The sequence below is a fragment of the Macaca fascicularis genome, chromosome X, assembly GCF_037993035.2.
Source record: "Macaca fascicularis isolate 582-1 chromosome X, T2T-MFA8v1.1".
NCBI lineage: Eukaryota > Metazoa > Chordata > Mammalia > Primates > Cercopithecidae > Macaca > Macaca fascicularis.
Window position 1 is genome coordinate 90777120 of NC_088395.1, and position 20488 is coordinate 90797607.

Sequence of the window (20488 nt, forward strand, 5' to 3'; positions counted from 1 at the left end):
GCAAATCAAAACTACAGTAAGATATAATTTCTCCCTAAAATGAGGCCTCTATTCAAAAGTCAGGCAATAAAAAAATGCTGATGAGGATGCGGAGAAAAAGGAAATCTCATACGCTGTTGGTGGGAATGTAAATTTGCACAACCACTATGGAGAACAGTTTAGAGGTTCCTCAAAAAAACTAAAAATAGAGCTACCATACGATCCATTAATCCCACTGCTGGGTACATATGTAAAAGAAAGGAAATCAGTACAATGATGAGATATCTGTACTCCCATGTTTGCTGCAGCACTGTTTTTAATAACCATGATAAGAAAGCAATCTAAATGCCCACTGACAGACAAATGGATAAAGAAAATGAGGCACTTAAACACAACAGAGTACTATTCATCCATAAAAAAGAGTAAGAACCTTTCATCTGCATTGTGGGTGGAACTGGAGATCATTGTGTTAACTGAAATAAGCCAGGCACAGAAAAATAAACTTATGTTCTCACTTATTTATGAAAGATGAAAATTAAAATAATTGAACTCATGGAAATAGAGAGTAGAAGGATGGTTACCAGTGGCTAGGAAGGGTACAAGGGGAAGGGACTTAGAGGATGGGGGATGGATAATGGGTGTGAAAAACAGTTGGAGAGAATAAATAAGACTTAATATTAGCTAGCACAACAGGGTGAGTATAGTCCAAAATAATATAATTATACATTTTAAAATAACTAAATGCATATGACTGGATTGCTTGTAACACAAAGGATAAATGCTTGAGATGATGTATATACCCCATTTACCCTGATGTGATTATTAGGCACTGCATGCCTGTATCAAAATATCTCATACAACACATAAATATATACAAGTATGTACCCACAAAATTAAAATTTAAATTTAAAAAATATAAAATATTATAGGTTGAAAATCAAACAATCCATTTTTTAATGGGCAAAAGATCTGAATAGACACTTCTTCAAAGAAATAAATACATGAAAATGTGCTTAGTGTCATTAGTTTTAGAAAAATACAAAATAAAACCATGATAATTCTACCTAATGCCTATTTGAATAGATAAAATAAAAAATACTAACAATACAAAATGCTAGTGAGGATACAGATCCACTAGACATTGCAGGTGGGTATATGAAATATTACAACCACTTTGGGAATCAGTTTGAAGTTTTCTCACTTAGTTAAATACACTCAACATATGATCAACTAATCTCACTCCTTATGTATTTACTTAAAGGAAATAAAAATTTATGGTCAAAAAACCTATACATGAAGGTTTACAGTGGCTTTATTCATCATTGCCCAAAAGAGGAAACAACTCAAATGCCTCCTCATTGAGGAATGGATAAACAAATTATGGTACCACCATAAAATGAAACACTACTTAGCAATTTAAAAAAATATTCATTGATACAGCCAACAATATGGATGAATCTCAAATGCCCTATGCTAATTAAATGAAGCCAGTCTCAAAAGGCTGTATACTGTATGCCTCTGTTCATAATTACATTGTGGGAAAAGCATATATACGGGAACAGAAAGTAGACTGGTAGTTGGCTTGGGGTAAAGGGAGGATTGACTTATAAGGGGAGAATTTGGAGGAGGAGGGTTATGGAACTGTTCCATATTTTTATTTTGGTGATAGTTACAACGCTGTACGCATTTGTCGAAACTTGCAGAACTATACACAAAAAAGTGATTTTTAAAAATTAAACTTTATATTTTGAGATGATTGCAGATTCGTATGCTGTTACATGAAAAACTACAGGGATTCTGTTTATCCAGTGTCCCCCATGCTAAAATCCTGCAAAACTATAGTACTATAACCACAGCCAGGACACTGACATTGATGCAGTCAAGACACAGGATAGTTCCATCACCAAAAGACATCAGAAGGATGAGTTTTAACATATGTAAAGTATACTTTCATTTTAAAAATTAAAAATCTATAAGCCCTATATTGCTCGTTTACAACAAAACATCAACATTAACTCTTAATTTTAGGTCCCCTCAAAACTGATTTTCTAACTCTGCTCAATATTTTCATTTAAAAAATCACTTATCCTGAGATAATAGCTTAATGTATTTTAACTTTCAGTATAATCTTTAAAAATCTTTTCACTGTGCTACTATGTTCTTTCTCTGTATATTGAAACTTGTAAACTCTGCACATTCCATTTACAAAAGTAAATATAATTACATCTAGTCTTCCAGGTCAGTTCAGCTGAATATAACATAGCTTGTGGAGAAGAACACTGGTTTCTTTGGCCATTCCAGAGAGAAGTGGGGAGAGAAGAATTTTCTTATTCACCTGTTAACCTTTCAGAGATTTATGCCAATCCACAGAGTTCCTTTGCCATACTATTTCTGACTAAACTGTTATTTAACAAGTATAATTTGTTCAGCAATCAACTAACAAAAATTGTACAACTATAAAACTAGCTACAAGATTAGATAAGCCATATGTTATACAGTGGTTTTTCCAAATCACTAATTTGAAAATAAAAGAAAATGTACAATTCAACTATATAATGGAAGGGTTATTTTGGGGGGTAGGTTTGAGTGTCAGTGTTTCACATCTTTGTAATCTAAAAGACTCTTTTATAAGACTTTAAACTTTAAAAGCACACTCAGAATATAATAATTTGATGAATATTTACTATAAATAAAAGCAATCTCAGTGATTAGTTTGCAAGTAACTATAAAAACTACATAGAATTATTTTCTCAAGTATACATTCTTCTCTTAAATACTCAGCTTAAGTACTGTGTGATTTACATCTCTGACCACTGTATATTTTTCTTCCCTCTCTTTGTAGAAGTTGCTTCTGAATTACGTCTCTCAGAAAACACATTATAGGCTGGGCACAGTGGCTCACAACTGTTACCCCAACACTTTGGGGAGCCGTAGCAGGAGGACTGCTTGAGGCCAGGAGTTCAAGACCAGCCTGGGCAATATAGCAAGACTCTGTCTCTACAAAAAAAAAAAAAAAAAAAAAAATAGCTGGATGTGGTGGCACGTTCCTGAAGTCCCAGCTACTCAGAAGGTTGGGGTGGGAGGATGGCTTGAGCCCAGGAGTTAAATAAAGGCTGTGATAAGATGTGATCATGCCACAGCCCTCCAGCCTGGGTGACAGAGTAAGACTCTGTCTCTTAAAAAAAAAAAAAAATTTAAAAAGTGCAACAGATTAATCACAGTTCAAATAGATTCTGTATTCAAGCTATACTTTTTAATGGGATATTATGATTTAAATAATTTTTCTAAAGAGGCAAGTCATATTATAAAGTTATTTTTATATAAACTATGGGAGGGATTTTGTACAGAGTATGAAAAGGATGCAGGATTTCAGAAAAAAAAAACTTAAATCTTATAATAATATATAATATAAATAATATATTAGCAAGGATGTAGATATTTGGGGATATCCACTCTCATCCACTCTCATTCTACTGATCCGCTATAAAAATCATAAACTCAGAATGAGGCCAATCAGACTCAAAGCACAGTTATAACACGAAACTTTCTATAGTCCATTGTAATTTCACAGTAGCCTGTCAGTTCAGATATTAGGTCCATTCCTCATGTCTGGAGAATTTCTAAAGTGGACTGGTGGAAAAAAAAAAAAGTATTGTCATTCTCCTGCAATTATTCTTGGAAAACAGAATGCTAGCAAAGACCCTCCCTAGGTGAGACATTGCTAAATCATAACAACATGCACACAGCTCCCTGGTGTCAACAGCAAATAGCAATCAATCTGGTATTTTTTACTGTACTATTCAATATGGAAGGAAAGAAGGAGATAGGAAGAGACGTATAGCAGGGAGGAAAGATACACAGGAGGTTAAGAAAGAAAGAAAGTAAACAAGAAAAATTAAAGAGAAAGAGAGATAAAGAACATAAATTAAAAGAAACATTATAAAAGAATTCTTAAACCAATTTATGCCTAGTGTTCCATTATTGGAACGCTAAGCATGTGGGAGTTATTTATATCCTACTGCTCAAGGTCATCATCAAAGTCTGACTGCAAAAATTCAAAAAATTGCAGCCTCCGGCATAAATGGGTTAAAATACTTGCTGTGAGTGGTCATACTTTAGCCAACCTCATTGGAATGCTGTCGGGGTAAATCCATAAATGTAGTCATTATAAAACCTTGACCTAGGTTATAATCACAAAACTGTAAATTATCTAATATTTATTATTGTACACAGTCTTTAACAGAAATGTTTGTGCCATTGCAAGGAAAATAAATTGAGTTGTCAAAAAAATTATGAATCACATTTCTTCCTGTTACATGCTTTGTGTCCCTTGCTTATAAATTAATATTGATTCTATCTATTCTTCCCTCCTCAGACAGTTTAAGTCTCTAAAATCTATCAAAAGCAGAATTAAAATGAGAATACTAAATACAAATCAACTTGGCATCATTATTTACGTAACTAACCTTAACGTAGAGAGAGAAAAATAGGGTTTTTTTCTACTCTTTCCCACCTCTCTTTCTCATCTCTGACAAAACAGGTATACTTTATTAAGCAAAAATGAAAAGAGGAATTAATTTTTAATTATCTTTTTAATTGCTGTAAAATACAAATTTATGTATTATATAAAAATCTCAAAACTCTACTGTTCCCGATTGTTATTTTCCTTTCCTTTTTCTCTTTAAATATCTTCGAACCCACATCATTTCTTTTGTACATGAAAAAGATAATCAGGCTGTGACTCAGTAAGAGTTACTAAACTTTATTTGAACTTTTTCATATTTATGTCCGCTTTTGAGGTAACTGATATTTTATTTTTGCATTGATGCAGTATGCACAGGAATTTAAAGCAACTTACCTTTAAACTGTACCTATTTAAAATTATCTGTAAAGACCACATCTTCATTTTACCTCTGTTCTAACATTCAAATAATAAAATACAGAATTTACTATCTATTGAAAACACATGTAACCTTTTGAGACTGGCTCACTCAGCACAATGCCCTTGAGATCCATCCAAGTTGCTGGATGTCTCAACAGGTCTTTCCTTTTTACTGCTGAGTAGCATGCCATCACATGGACGTATGACAATTTATATTTATTCATTCCCCTTTTGAAGAACATTTAGGTAACTTCCAGTCGGGCTATTACAAGTAGGGTTGTTATGAACATTCATATATAGGCTTTTATGTGAACATAGGTTTTTATTTTTCTAGGATAAATGCTCAGTAGTGTGACAACTGTATGATTCTATTTCTATATCATTCTCAAAATAACAAAATTATAGACATGTAGAACATATAAGTGGTTGCCAGGAGTCAGGGAAGGCAGAGGGAAGGTTGTCACTATATTTCAAATGTGATGACTACTTGTGATACATCATTCTGTCTAGACTGAAACTCAGATGACGTATTGTTACCTAAAAAACTATCATTAATTATTTACAATAACTGTATCTAATGTACAATTTTTTAATATTACAATTAGAACATATTGAGAGCAGTCTAACCATCAAATAACATTTAATTCACTAAAGAGACGAATAAATTGCAAATCAAATTCAGAAAGAGAAAAAAACAGGCTTAGACAAATTTATATTAAAATAATAAAAAATATGAATCAAGCAGCTAAGGGTATAATAAGAAAATCTGCATACCTGTTAATTTGATATGTCCTATTTCATCAAGCAAAATGCTGTAAATCAAAATTCACATTCAACAAGATGGAATAAAATATTTTACATAAAACATTTACATAAAAATCATAAAACTAAGATAGGTCAGTATCTATTTAATATATTTAAAAAATTTAAATGATTAACTTAAAGTCAATGTATGTCTTACAAAGATTACTTTTTACAAACAAGTTTCATGTAATTCATATAGAATTCCCTATAATATTTAAAAGACCTAATAGAGTTTGACAAAAAGTACTTCCAGAAACACAGACAACATGAATACAAAAGAAGAATACAACTTTACTTTTCTGGCTTCAGGTCTCTATAAACAATTCCTAATTGGTGCAGATGATCCAAAGCAAGGGCCAGTTCTGCGAGGTAGAATTTCACATCTTCCTCTGTAAACAGAACCTAGAACAAAATAATGAATTATCATTTGATCTTTCTTTCAGTATTCAGTATATTTAAAAATACTTCTTTCAAAATGAGTAGACAGACAAATCTAGGAAAATAATAAGATAATAAGCATAGTCAATTCTTATTTGACTGGCATAATTATTGGCAATACCAGAGAAATAAGATTTCTATATAAATGAAACGAAACTCTTTAAGAATGCGTCTCTTCAATATTAACCATTTTAATGTAAATCTTTCCAAAACATTATGTTGTTTGTATGTCTTCTCACACTAAATGCACAGCACAAGATTCACCTTTTTGAAAGTGACTTAGTCCCATAATACCAATATTAATTTTAGTACTCTGCTATAATACAGTTACCCTTAGGGTATTTGAAATATAGAAGGTATTTTGTTTTAGCTCTGGGAATTCCACTATTTCTACCATTCTCTCTTTTACTGTCTACTATCATTTCTCAGAAATTTCACTTTTAGGGGCTCTACAAACCCAAAGCTTTTACTACACTACCACAAGTTGTTAATTTAGTAACTCTTATCTTACACACAATTGTGAACTCATCTCTGACCTAAGGGGTGGATCCAAGCCTCTTCTGTTAGTAATGTATATGAGTGTAATGGCACTGTATTACTCAATCATTTTGTGCCTGGAAATACGGCTGCTATGATGAAGTGAAGAGTAATGAACTTGAATCAGAATTGGCAGTGTAATATCAGACATGTCACTTAGCCCTTTGGGCCTCAGTTTCTAAATCTGTAAAACAGAACAATAATATCTGCTGTATATACCTAACAAGGTTGTTTTAAGAATCAAATCAGTTTATGTGGAAAAAAAGCTTCGTAAACTTTAAAAAACTTTAATATAACCATATTAAACTTAAAACCATATTAAACATAAAAAACTTTAAATAACCATAAGGTATTATTATTATAGATTTATATCTAAATCCATTCACTAGTGAGTATTCATTTACACATAGAATTGGACACTAATCAGCCATGAGATGTAATTTTTAAGGTTTAGCAAGAACTCCAGATTGGTGAAATCAAATATTTTTCTCAAAATGGGTTATTTTCATAAAGAAACCTCTGGATTATTAAGAAGGCTCAAAACTGCATAAAGTACATGTCATAATAGCTTACAACCTGCTTGCCCATTTAGGGCCCCTGCATTTCACAATGCAGATCCAGGTTACTAGTAAAATTGCAGAGAATGAGCAGTTAATAACTTCTGATATGCTAACTACTTTTTAAAATGATCAACAGAAAAACAAAGATTGTTTATTATCTAAGTTTTGGGAGCATTAATTTGAATATTATAATGGTAAAAGTATAAAAACATCACTTTCACTTGACTTTTTATTAAGAATAAAAATAACTGTTGCCTATTCAACTTCTAACCAAGGATAATAAGAAAGTTCTCTGAAAGCTAATACATAAGAAAAGGCTAAATAAAAACTATTTAGAACTAAATTAGAAAAAACTTTGCCTAGTTATAGTTATGCAAGCCTATCACCTTGTCATGAAGTTGTCTTGGTGGAAAGCCTCATGATAGATGCAAATAAAACATTACTAAGTAGAAATTATGTGCCAGGCACCGTACAATCATTATGTTATTATAGCTTCCAAACTCTATGAGGTAGGTATTAGGAACATCTTGCAAATGGAGAAAGAAACTCAGAGTGATTAAGTAACTTGTCCAAAATAACACAGCTAGTAAGAAGGAGGCCCAAGATGTGAACTCAGGGATACTTGTCCATAAGAATGAACTTTTCCCTAGAAGCCACTTCTGCCACATGCTATGCTGCAATGTTTGCTTTTCTAAAAACAAATTTTAGGTTCACTGCCAATAATGCTTTCCAAACCACTAATCGTCCTACTCATAAATTGCCCTCCCCCCCAACAAAATGAAAATCATCCTAAACTCCAGTACTCTTGAGCTAAGCACTTTTAATATTTTGTCATCTGCTTTTCAATTTTTTGTGCATATCTGTGTTTGAATGTGTCTATGAATGTGTGTTTTAATAGAGTTGAAATCAGACTACCGTATAAGTACTATTTAGTGGCCTCCTTTATCCCCAGTTGATATTATATAATAAGCATTCTATGTCTTTAAAATTTATTTATAAATAGTTTCCAATAGCTGTACAATATAACCATACCAATTTACTGTAAGTTACCTAAACATTCCCCTTCTTGACATTTAGGTTATTTCCAGTTTTTCACTATTTGAAATAACTCTGCAATATGCATATGTACATATTACTGATATTTATGATTATTTTCTCAAAATGAATTAAGAATTTTTTTTAAAAAATGAAATGCTGGGTCAAGGAGCATAAATAGTCAAAGATTCCTGACATACACAACAAAATTATTTTCCAAAAAGGTTATAGTAATTTCCACTCCCATCAGCAGTTTATGAAAGCATTTGTCTTACCACATCCTTGATAGCATGGAATATACCCTGTAAAAGCCTTTTCAAATTTGGTGTGCGAAAATGGCATTATTTTTTAAATTTAAGTTTTGATTTTTAGGCTGAACACTGTTTTTCATGTTTAGTAGTCTTTCTACTTTTTTTGTGAATTATCAGTAATGTTTGTGCTTATTTTCTATTACTGACTTACTGTTTTGTCAATTGGCACGAGTCACTTAAATATTAAAAATGTCAGTTTTCTATCATATTAGCTGCAAATACTTATCCAGTTTTGTGCTAGTTTTTTATGCTCAGTAATCCTTAATTTTTGCTAGTCAAATATATAGATGATTTAAGGAGACATTCACCATCCAATGGTCAACAAAATATTTAGCTGGGTTTTCAAGATTTAGCTCTTTTATGTAAGTAAGATTTATTTTTGTATATGGTAGAGACGGCATTTTAAAACGATTTTTTGAAATATTTAAGCGATTTCTCAAATACTATTTATTGAAAAATCTCTTTGCCGCAATTTGTGATTCTTCCTTTATCATAATGATATATGGTAAGTAATCTATAACAGGATATTTTGGGGATATACAGTATGTTTCTAATCTCGTGTTGATACTATAATGTTTTGCTTATGCACACTTTATAAAGTTTTAAACAAGAGAATTTGGGGAGGCCAATGCATGAGGATCACTGGAGCCCAGGAGTTTGAGAACAGCCTGGGCAACAAAGCAAGATCTCATCTCTACTGAAAAAAAAGGTAGCCGGGTATAGTGGCGCATGCTTCTGTAGTCCAAGCTACTCGGGAGGCTGAGGCATGAGGATTGCCTGAGCCTGGGAGGTTGAGGTTGCAATGAGCCAGGATAGTGCCACTGCACTCCAGCCTGGGATAGAGCAAGACCCTGTCTCAAAAAACAAACAAACAAACAAAAAATGTTATTTCTTTGCATTTGTTTATTTTTCCAAGGAAACTATACAATAATTCTGTCAACATCAAACAAAAATCCCTATTGTGGCTTTATTTGGAATTTTGTTAAGCCAATAAATTAACATTAGAAGAACTGACAGCGTTACAATAATCAGCCATTCATTCTACTACATTTTCTTGATATAAGCAAAATAAAGCACAGCTTAAGAGTTCTCTTTGTTTACCTGTGTATTTGTGTGTGTGTGTGTGTGTGTGTGTGTGTACATTTTGAGGAAGGGAAATTTGGATAGGTATCTTTCCCTTTAAAATACAAATGACATACATTATAAAATTCTTTAAAACATACAAAAATATACTTAAAAAGTCTTTTTCTAAGGTATAAAAACATGTCCTCATTTTGGATTATTTAACAATTTTTTGTACACACAAGTGAAGTATAACCAACAAACATCTGATTATTAATAAGCTGTCTACAGAAGTAACCATTGAATCATTTTTTAAAAGGCTGCTCAATCAATGTACTAATTTATTATCTTTCGGGTAATGCATTTAAAATGCTTGCTCTTACCTAATATTCCAGACTTAGGAATCAAAACTTACTGACTGCATCTCTGTGCTAGTATGGGTTTAGATAGTCCCACATCGAGAATGGAGGTCTGAAGAGTTTAAAAGAAAATTAGAAATGACTACAAGAATTTCTCAAACATATTTGTGACACTTCTAAAATCTAACGCAAGAAATCATGAATAATGGAGCCTTATTACACTGTTGTCCTTCTATGCCTTGGTACCAGTTTTTAACAAGGTCCTTTAAAGACCCTCCTTAGAAGGGGGTCCTAGACAATCCCTTTCACATATTGATTTATGTTCTATAGTTAATAATATACCAATAACACACCCTATGCTCACGCATGGCACATTCTACACTGGAGGTAGACAGATATAAGCCAGAGACCTTAGCCACTTAAGCACTGGCTAGCATACCAGAAACACACTGTTCCTTTATCACAGCAAGTTCCAAAGCTCTGGGAATCAACAGTAGCTCTCCCACATTCTACACTGTAAATTCTGGAAGTAAGACATTGAACTACTATCACCCAATTAAAATGCTACTCCCAGACTACTACTTAAAGAAAAAATGAAGCAGACAAAGACAGGATTTAATCTCATGCCTGAAAAATCTAAAACACAGGACAAAACATATGAAATGATACTTTTCAGGACACTGGACATCAGGCAACAAAGGACACTGAATACTGAGAGACAGGGAACAAATGAAGTATGCCCCACAACTGCCTTAGCTTACTACCTGGAAAGAGTTTCCAAGTGGTAGTACAGGGAGGGCTAAGTCAGGTGGAGCCTGAAAGACTTCCTGAGTAGATAAGCCAGAACAGAGAGTCTTGGAGAAGGAGGACAAAATTCACAGGATCGAGTATTAGAGAAGAGTAAACTGCACAAAGAGAACTCTGTAGATATGCAGACAGTCTCCTTCAAGCATTCAGCAGAGAAATATTCAGCACATGTGAGTGAGGACATTACCCTAAACCAGGAAAGGAATGAAAGGTTAGAGGAACCAATCCATGAACTCACCATGGCCAGGAATAGTTCCTGTTGCCTTCGGCCAGAGCAGAAAATCTCATAATTCATAGGACATCAGACAAAGTAATCAGAAGGATTTTGCTTCAGTAGTGGAGCAAAATTAACCCCTGACTGAAAGCTGTGTTGGTCCAATCTAACAAACTTTAAAGGTAAGACCTATAGGGATCAAACTAGTTTTATGTCTCAGAACAGAGAACAATAATAGTTACAGAAATACAAAAATGTTCATCACCTTAACAAGCTAAATGTCACAATGCCTGCTATCCAATAAAAAAAATTGTCAATCATGGGCCGGGTACTGGGGCTCATGCCTGTAATCCCAGCATTTTCGAAGGCAAAGGCGGGCAGATCACTTGAGGTCAGGAGTTTGAGACCAGCCTGGCCAACATGGTGAAACCCCATCTCTACTAAAATTACAAGAATTAGCCAGGCTAATTGTGCACCTGTAGTCCCAACTATGCAGGAGGCTGAGGCAGGAGAATCACCTGAAGCCGGGAGGCAGAGGTTGCAGTGAGCTGAGACCACGCCACTGCACTCCAGCCGAGGCAACAGACTGAGACTCCATCTCAAAACACACACACACATATATATACATATACATGGTCAAACATGGATCCGAGGAAACTACCCAAGCCCAAGTCCAGGAAGAGAAAAACCTTAAAAGATTAAAAGAAAGAGCCCACTCAGCTCACAAACGACTGAGATAGCTCCTCTTCCCAAAAGGGAGAGTGAAAAGCCTCATAATTCAAAGAGTGTTTGTTAGAGTATAAGAAAGGACATGCTTCAATACTGAGGAAAAATTAATCTTAAACGAAATACTTCCCTAGTCCCACATGACTAAAGCTTAAATACAAGGCCCAAAATGATCAAAGTGTTTACAAGACAATGAACTGCATCCTAGAAAAAAGCTAAATGCTACTTATATGAAAATAAAGGTATCCAGTATGTAAGAAAATTAAATCCACCATGCCTGCTATCCAGTAAAAATGACTATGCAAGTATGATTCCATTGAAGTACAACATAAGGAACAGACAATACTTAAACAAATGAGTATGGTTATGTTCCAATGAAACATTATTTACAAAGAAAAGTGGCCAAATTTAGCCTGAAGACCATATTTTCCTGACCTCTGAGTTAAAACTTATACTACAAATCCTAAGGCAACTATTAAATTACACAATAAAGTGTTATGGATAATATTTATAAATCAACAGCAGAGATAATAATGAAATTGTAAAAAAAAAAAAAAAGTAATTAAAAAGAAGCCAGGAGAAGAGGGAAAAAAGAACAAAGAACAAATGGGACAAAAATAATCCCGAATAGCAAGATGGTAGATTTAAATACAACTGCAAAAATAATCGTAAAATGTAACAGGTCTAATATCCCAATTAGAAGACACACTCTCAGACTGGATTTAAAAACAAGGAAATTATGCTTCCTTAAGTACCACACATTAAATATAAAGACACAAATAGGCTAAAGTTAAAATATGAAAAAAGATATACCAAACTAACAATACTTTTTTAGAAAACAGTTGGAGTGACCATATAAGTATCAAATTAGATTTTGAAGACAAGAACATCACCAGGGACAAAGTCAGTCATGTCATCTCATGATGATGAAGGGGTCAATTCATCAAGAGGGAATAATAACCCTAAAGGCTTATGTACCTAATAACAGAACTTTGAAACACATGAAACAAAAACTGACAGAAATTCAAGAAGATATATACAAATTCATAATTAAAGTAAAAGGTGTCAATCCTTGTCTCAAAAATTTGTAGAATAGGCATAAAATTAGAAAGAATATAGGCAATTTAATATCACTATCAAACAACTTGAAACAACTAAAAATCCACATTTACAGAACCTTCCACCACCCAAAAATAGCAGAATACACATTCTTCTCAAGTGGACATGCAACATTTACCAAGATACATGATATTCTGAAGCATAAAGCAAATAAAAGTAAGTTTAAGAGAATTAAAGTCATACAATGTATGTCTTATGACCACAACAACATTACGGTAGAAATCAACAATAGAAAGATATGTGGAAGGATGCCCAAATACTTGTAAATTAAGTGGACTTCTAAATATCCAATGGGTCAAAGAAATAGAAAGGAAATGATAAAGTACATTGAACTGAGACAAAATAAAAGTGACACATATCAAAACTTGTGGGATGACCCTAAGGCAGTACTCAGAGGGGAATTTATAACACAAAACATCTACGTTATTAGAAAAGAAGAAAGGCCTCAAATTAATAACTTCAGCTCCCATCTTAAAAACCAGAAAAAGAAAAGCTAATGAAACACAAAATAAGCAGAAAAAAAGATTAAAGCAGAAAACAATGTAATAGAAAACAGAAATAGAATACAGAAAAATTAATGAAACCAAAAGTTGTTTCTTTGAGAGTAATAAAATTGATAAAATCTCTAGTGAGGCTAAGCAGAACAAAAACAGAGTAAACATGAATTACCAACATCAAAAATGAGAGCAGTGACATCACTAACAATTCCACAACTACAAAAAGGACAATAAGGGAATATTATGAACATTTTTATGCCAATAAATTTAGTAATTTTGATGAAATAGACAAATTCCTTAAAAGACATAAGTTATCAAAGCTCACTCCAAAAGAAATAACGCAAGTCTATTATATAAATTGATTTTGTAGTTAAATATTTTCCTGTAAGAAAAACTTCAGGTTCAGATGCCTTCACTGGTGAATTCTATCAATCATTTAAGGGCAATTTATCATTGAATCTACACAAACTTTCCTAGAAAGTTAAAGAGGCAAAAACTATACCCAACTCATTCTATGGAGTCAGATTTACTCTAACACCAAAAATAGACAAAATAATACAAGGAAATCACAAATATCCCTCATAAAAATAGATGCAAAACTTCTTAACAAATTTTCAGCAAATACCATCCAACTTTATAAAAAGGTTAATACATCAAGATGAAGTGGGGTTCATCCATAAATGCAAGGTTGGTTCAACATCTATCAATCAATGTAATTCATCAAAGTAAGACTAAAAAAATTATAATCTCAATAAATGAAGAAAAAGCATTTGAATAAATCTAAAATTGATTTCTGATTTTTTATAAAACTCTCAAAAAACAGTTATAGAAATCTTTCTCAACCTTTGAAATCTATTTCTAAAAGCTGCTAGAAGTATTAAGTTTGGCTAGACTGTGGGAAACAAGCTCAATACACAAAAAATTGACTGTGTTTCCACCCAATTTAAAACTGATATTAGGAAGTCAACTCTATTTACAATAACATTAAAAACAGGATTTACTTAGAGGTAAATCTGACAAAAGAAGTGCAAGAATTACACTGAAAACAATACTGCGAGAAATTAAAGATGACCTAAATAAACTGAGAAAGATATCATGTTCATGAATTAAAAGACTCAATATTACTAAAATGTAACTTATCTGCAAATTGACCTATACGTTCAATAAAATCCCAACCAATATCCCAGCAGGGCATTTTTGTACAAAGTGAAAAGCTGATTAAAAAATTGATATGGAAATGCAAAGGACCTAGAAGAGCTAAACTTTCAAAAAGAAAAGCAAAGCTCAAGGATTTGCACTACCTCACTTCAAGACATATTATAAAGATACAGTAATTCAGACAGTGTATAATTGTAATAAAGATAGACAAATGGACCAATGAACAGAATAGAATATCCAGAAATAGGCCTTCATATATATGATCAATTGGTTTTCAAGGAAAATGTAAGGTGATTCAGGGAAGAAAAGACAGACTTTTCCAACAATGATGCTAGAACAACTGGATATCTATGTGAACAAAAGAAAAGGACTTCTGCACATACCTATAACCATATACTAAAATGAACTCAAAACGGATCCTAAATCTAGATGTAAAATTCAAACTACAAAACCTCTAGAAAACATAACAGAAAATCTTTACCTGTAATTAGGCAGATATTCCTTATATAGAACACTAAAAACACAATTAATAAAAGGAAAAAAATCCTATAAATCAGACTTCATCAAAATTAAGAACTTCTTTTTTTTTTTTAATTTATTATTATTATACTTTAAGTTGTAAATTATGCTGCTATAAAGACACATGCACACGTATGTTTATTGCAGCACTATTCACAATAGCAAAGACTTGGAATCAACCCAAATGTCCATCAGTGACAGATTGGATTAAGAAAATGTGTCACATATACACCATGGAATACTATGCAGCCATCAAAAAGGATGAGTTTGTGTCCTTTGTAGGGACATGGATGCAGCTGGAAACCATCATTCTTAGCAAACTATCACAAAATTAAGAACTTCTGCTTTTCAATACAGTGTTAAGAGAATGAAAAGACATACTATAGACCAGAAGAAAATATTTCCAAATAACATATATGATCAAGGACTTACATCCAAAATATATGAAGAACTCTCAAAACTCAATAAGAAAACAAACATTCCAACTAAAAAAACAGGCTAAACATTTAAACAGACATTTTACCAAGAGGATAGATGGCAAATGAGCTCATGAAAAGATGCTCAATATCATTAGTCATTAGTGTGACGTAATTCAAAACCACAATGGGATACCACTAAAAACTAATCTAATGTTCAAAAATTTTAAAAGACTGACCATACCAAATGTTGGCAAGGATGTGGAGCAACTGAAACTCTCTTACGCTGCTGGTGGGAATGTAAAATTTATATAATCACTTTGGAAAACAGTTTGGCAGTGTCTTTAAAAGTTAAACATACACCTAGCACATGACCCAGTCATTATACTCTTAGGTATTTACCCATGAGAAATGAAAACATATGATACAATCACTTGTACATGAATGTTTACAGCAGTTTTATTAGTAATATCAAAAACTGCAATGGCCCAAAAATCCATCAACAGGTGAATGATAAACAAATCATGACGTATCCATACAATCAATAATACCACCCATCAATAAAAATGAATACTTAGTACATACAACATAGATGAATCTCAAAATAATTATGTTAAGCCAGACAAAAAAAAATGAATATACTATATGATTCCATTTATATAAACTCCTAGAAAATACAAACCAAATAGTGACAGAAAGCAGATTCAGCAGGGTTAGGGCAGGAAGACGGTATCACAAAGGGACACAAGAAAACTTTAAGGAATGACAGATATGCTAATTATTCTTATGGTAATGATGGTTTCACAGTTATATACAAATGTAAAAACTTATAAAATTGTATACTTTAGTATGTACAGTTTATTGTATGTCAATTATACCTCCATAAAGCTATTTTAAAATGAATAAACACTACTCCCAGAGGTGTTTAGGTAGCTTGAGTAGCCAAAGTCCTAGGCTTGCCCGTATCTACTTTATCCAGTTATTCATATTGCTCTTCTGCCTAAGAAAATGAGTAGCACATTGAGATGATAGAAAATGCCATTATCAGGCACATTACCAAATACTATGCAATGAAACAAACAGAGTAGTTACCATTTAAAATTTCAATAGGAAAAATGTAATTAGTGGAAGAACAAAAGTGATATTTTTCTTAGTTTTGTTTCAAGAAAATACAGTAAAAATGTACAGCTACTTACCTCTTTGGATAATCTTGTGAAAACATCTCCTCCCCTGAGAAAATCCAGTATTAAGTACAGTTTCCCTTCAGTCTGAAAGGCTAATTAAAAATTAGAATGTAGTAACAGGATAATCTCAAAGGCTTAAAAAGCTTAGTATGTTTTTAAATTAATATATGTTTAGAATTTCACAGTATTTACTCACATGGTCCATTAATGGATAACATCACAAAATTAAACCCAGTGTTTAATCCAGTGTTGAAATAGCTATAAACCCCTTCCCAGAACATAATCACCCCTGAATGTGGCTTTACACAGAACTTCTACCACCAAAAATTTCCTAATTTATGAAGCATGTTCTACTGCAATTGCCTAAACTTAGCCTATCAAACCTACTGAAAATTTACGAATTCTATAAAGCTGAAGAAAAATGCCACTTCCTCTATTAAACTTTCCAGGATGTCTCCCTTTTCACATTTTTCCATAGCTTCCTTAACCTCTTCTTCACTGAAATTACTTGCTGCTACTTTTGAAATCTTATTATATTTATACCTCTTTAATAGTACTTATTCAATTTTGATTTGTACAATTAATTTCTTTACACCTCTGTGCTCTCTGTAGGTTATAAATTTCTTGAGGTCAAAGAGTGTCCACTGAATTTAATACACTATTTTTGCACACAATAAGCGTTTACTGATTGACCTACTACAGATTCGGGAAGGTCTTTAGATGTTACTTTTTTTATTCTGTTAGTATAACAAGGAGTAAAAGAATAATGGGTGGAAATTTCTTATCGGTTTTTAATAGTGATAATTGGGTATATATTTTAATGCATCATTTGTCGAAATTACACTAAGAATAAAATCAACGACTGCTACTTTTTTTAAATATAGAAAAATGGAAGTGACAAAGTACACTATATCTGAGATAGATAGATAGATAGATAGATAGATAGATAGATAGATAGATAGACAGACAGACAGACAGATAGATAGATAGATAAAGTTGATCTCATCCATATGTTAAATTAGCAATGGAGCCATGATTCAAATTGAGAAATGTCTAACTCCAAAGCTCATGTTCTTTCCATTACATCTACTGCTTCTTACTAGTAGTTCTTTTCCATTAAGTATAAAAAATAACTCAAGCAGACTAACATAACTACACGGTCCTCTAGAATATAACCAGGAAATAGATAAGTGTGGTCATTATGAACAAGCAACTGAATGTTTTACGTAAATTATCACAATACTTTATAGTCTAAGACTATGAAGTTACAGCCTAGTAGAGTACATAAATACTACCAGACAAGTAAGTGGAAAACACTATCTTGTTACTTTAAACAAGTTAACCAACTTGGAAAAATGAAGGACATACAACAAATAACTAAATACTGGTATTTATTTCAGAAAAATACATTTTACATAGTTGAATATACTAAATAAGTCTAAAGTACTTATTTCCTGTTATAGTATTGTGTGAAAGGAAATCATAATTCTCTAATTCCATATTAATAAATAAGGATTAAAATAAATAAAAGAATAAAAGAAAGATTACATACCATAGTGCAATTTGACAATAAATGGATGATTTACTTCCACCAGTATATCCCTCTCCATCTTTGTCCGAACTCTGTCTCGAACTAAAAATTACATAAAGGTACAATTTTTACTCTCATATCATTTCAATTAAGAGTCCATCAATAATTTACCAAACAACAAATATAAATATATAAAATGTAACTTCATAAATGCCTAAATTTGCAGTTTTCATATTCCTAGATAATGACCATATTCTCAGAAAGCAAAAATATTCATTACATCTAGAGACAGGTTAAGGTGGCATAAATAGGTATGTAGCGAATATGCATTTATTATGTGTTCATCTTTTTTGGTTGTTGTTGGTGGTGAGACGGGGTATTGCTCTCTTGCCCAGGCTGGACTGCAGTGGCAAAATCTCAGCTCACTGCAACCTCCACCTCCCAAGCTGAAGCAATCCTCCCATCTCAGCTTCCCAAGCAGCTGGAACTACAGGTGCGTGCCACTACACCTGGCCCATTTTTGTATTTTTTGTAGAGACAGGGTTTCACCAGGTTACTCAGGCTGGTCTTGAACTCCTGGGCTGGGCTCACGGGTTCAGCCCGCCTCAGCCTCTCAAAGTGCTAGGATTATAGGTGTGAGCCACCATGCCTGGACTATTGATGTCTTTAATTGTTCAAATGAGTTTACTGATTAAAAGTGATCATAAGCAGTATTTTTATCAGACCCTAAAAGATAGTGCGTGCAAATGGTTGTGCTTTCTCAAAATACTGACACAGACAGAAAAGGAAAAGTCAAGAATCTTGAAAGAAAAGAGTATAGCCCAATTAAGTTAATAAGCTTAAATTAAATGAAATATGTCACTTTTTCTAGCATCAAATTTTTACTAGGGTGCACTCTCACTAAGTTAAGGCATATGCCAATATCAATATCTAGTAATATTACCTACTGGCTAGAAAAACTGTCACAAATACCAATGTTAAAAATAGCTACATCTATTCACCTTATGCAAGTAATACACAGCATATTTCTTAAAATACGCTTTGCCAAATTCTATTTTAATAAACTTTCTAATTTTCTACCTTTTAAAGAGGCTTTTTTTAACACCTTCATTGCATAGAGTTGCCCAGCATCAGGACCGGTCTTCTTTCTAACAAGAAAAACCTAATAGAAAATTGAACAAAAAAAAAAAAAAAAAAGGAAAATTCACATTTCTAGTCATTCTTGCTCTATACAAACACACCAGCATACACTTGTATCCTTGTATTTTCTCTAATTTTATAAACATATGCCTTCCCATAGAGGGAAAGGAGAGATAGTGAGAGATTTGTTGAAGGATGCAAAATTACCCTGATCTGATCACCATACATTATATGTATCGAAACTTCACTATGTACCCCATGAATATGTACAACTATTTGTCAATTTAAAAAAAAATGAAAAAAGTTATACTTTCTCCTGTAAATTATGCTGTAATTTACATTATTAATATTTTCTCACTTTCCTTAGATTTAATAAATCATAATGTATATAAGTACTACTATAGAAAGGAAAATTTTTAAAATGGATGACCTGGTCCTGAACTTGGAGAATTTAATGATGTAAGAGATAAACAACACAATGAAAGACAAACTTGAGCTATATACCTCCTTTTAAGACCCAGGCCCACTTTTTGTTACCTTAATAAAGAGCAAACAAATCTTATGACCCTATATACCTTAATTAAATATGCTTTATTGCTAAAAAATGCTAACAATCATCTGAGTCTTCAGTGAGCTATAATCTTATTGCTGGTGGAGGGCCTTGCCTCAATGTTGATGGCAGCTGAGTGATCAGGGTGGTGGATGCTGAAGGTTAGGGTGGCTGTGGCAATTTCCTAAAATAAGACAATGATGAAGTTTGTTCATCATTTGCAATCCTTCCCCCCTCCCCACTCCCCATGATAGGCCCCGGTGTGTGATGTTCCCCTTCCCGAGTCCAAGTGATCTCATTGTTCAGTTCCCACCTATGAGTGAGAACATGCGGTGTTTGGTTTTCTGTTCTTGCGATAGTTTGCTGAGAATGATGGTTTCCAGCTGCATTCATGTCCCTACAAATGATACAAACTCATCCTTTTTTATGGCTGCATAGTATTCCATGGTGTATATCACTTCTAATTTTAGTTGTCTTGCTATTATTTCTACCACATCTGCAGTGATTTCCTCCAATGATGTCTTGAACCCCTCCAAGTCATCCATGAGGGTTGGAATCAACTTCTTCCAAACTCCTGTTAATGTTGATATTTTGACTTCCTCCCATGAATCACAAATGTTCTTAATGACATCTAGAATAGCAAGTCCCATCCAGAGGTTT

The 20488-nt window shown here is 32.9% G+C and overlaps 1 protein-coding gene across 8 annotated transcripts in view; it reads right to left on the reverse strand.

Annotated features, from left to right (window-relative positions):
• RPS6KA6 (ribosomal protein S6 kinase A6) overlaps positions 1–20488 on the reverse strand; it is a 137041-nt gene that overhangs the window by 78343 nt on the left and 38210 nt on the right. For 6 of the 8 annotated variants that reach the window (XM_005594038.5, XM_005594034.5, XM_005594037.5 and 3 more), the window contains 5 exons: positions 19219–19300; positions 18160–18240; positions 16620–16699; positions 5961–6067; positions 5636–5673 (listed from right to left, as the gene is read on the reverse strand). In XM_005594038.5, the coding sequence (XP_005594095.1) occupies positions 5636–5673; positions 5961–6067; positions 16620–16699; positions 18160–18240; positions 19219–19300 (388 nt within the window). The remainder of the gene's footprint in view (positions 1–5635; positions 5674–5960; positions 6068–16619; positions 16700–18159; positions 18241–19218; positions 19301–20488) is intronic. The other 2 variants (XM_074029307.1, XM_074029308.1) reach the window with 1 other exon arrangement.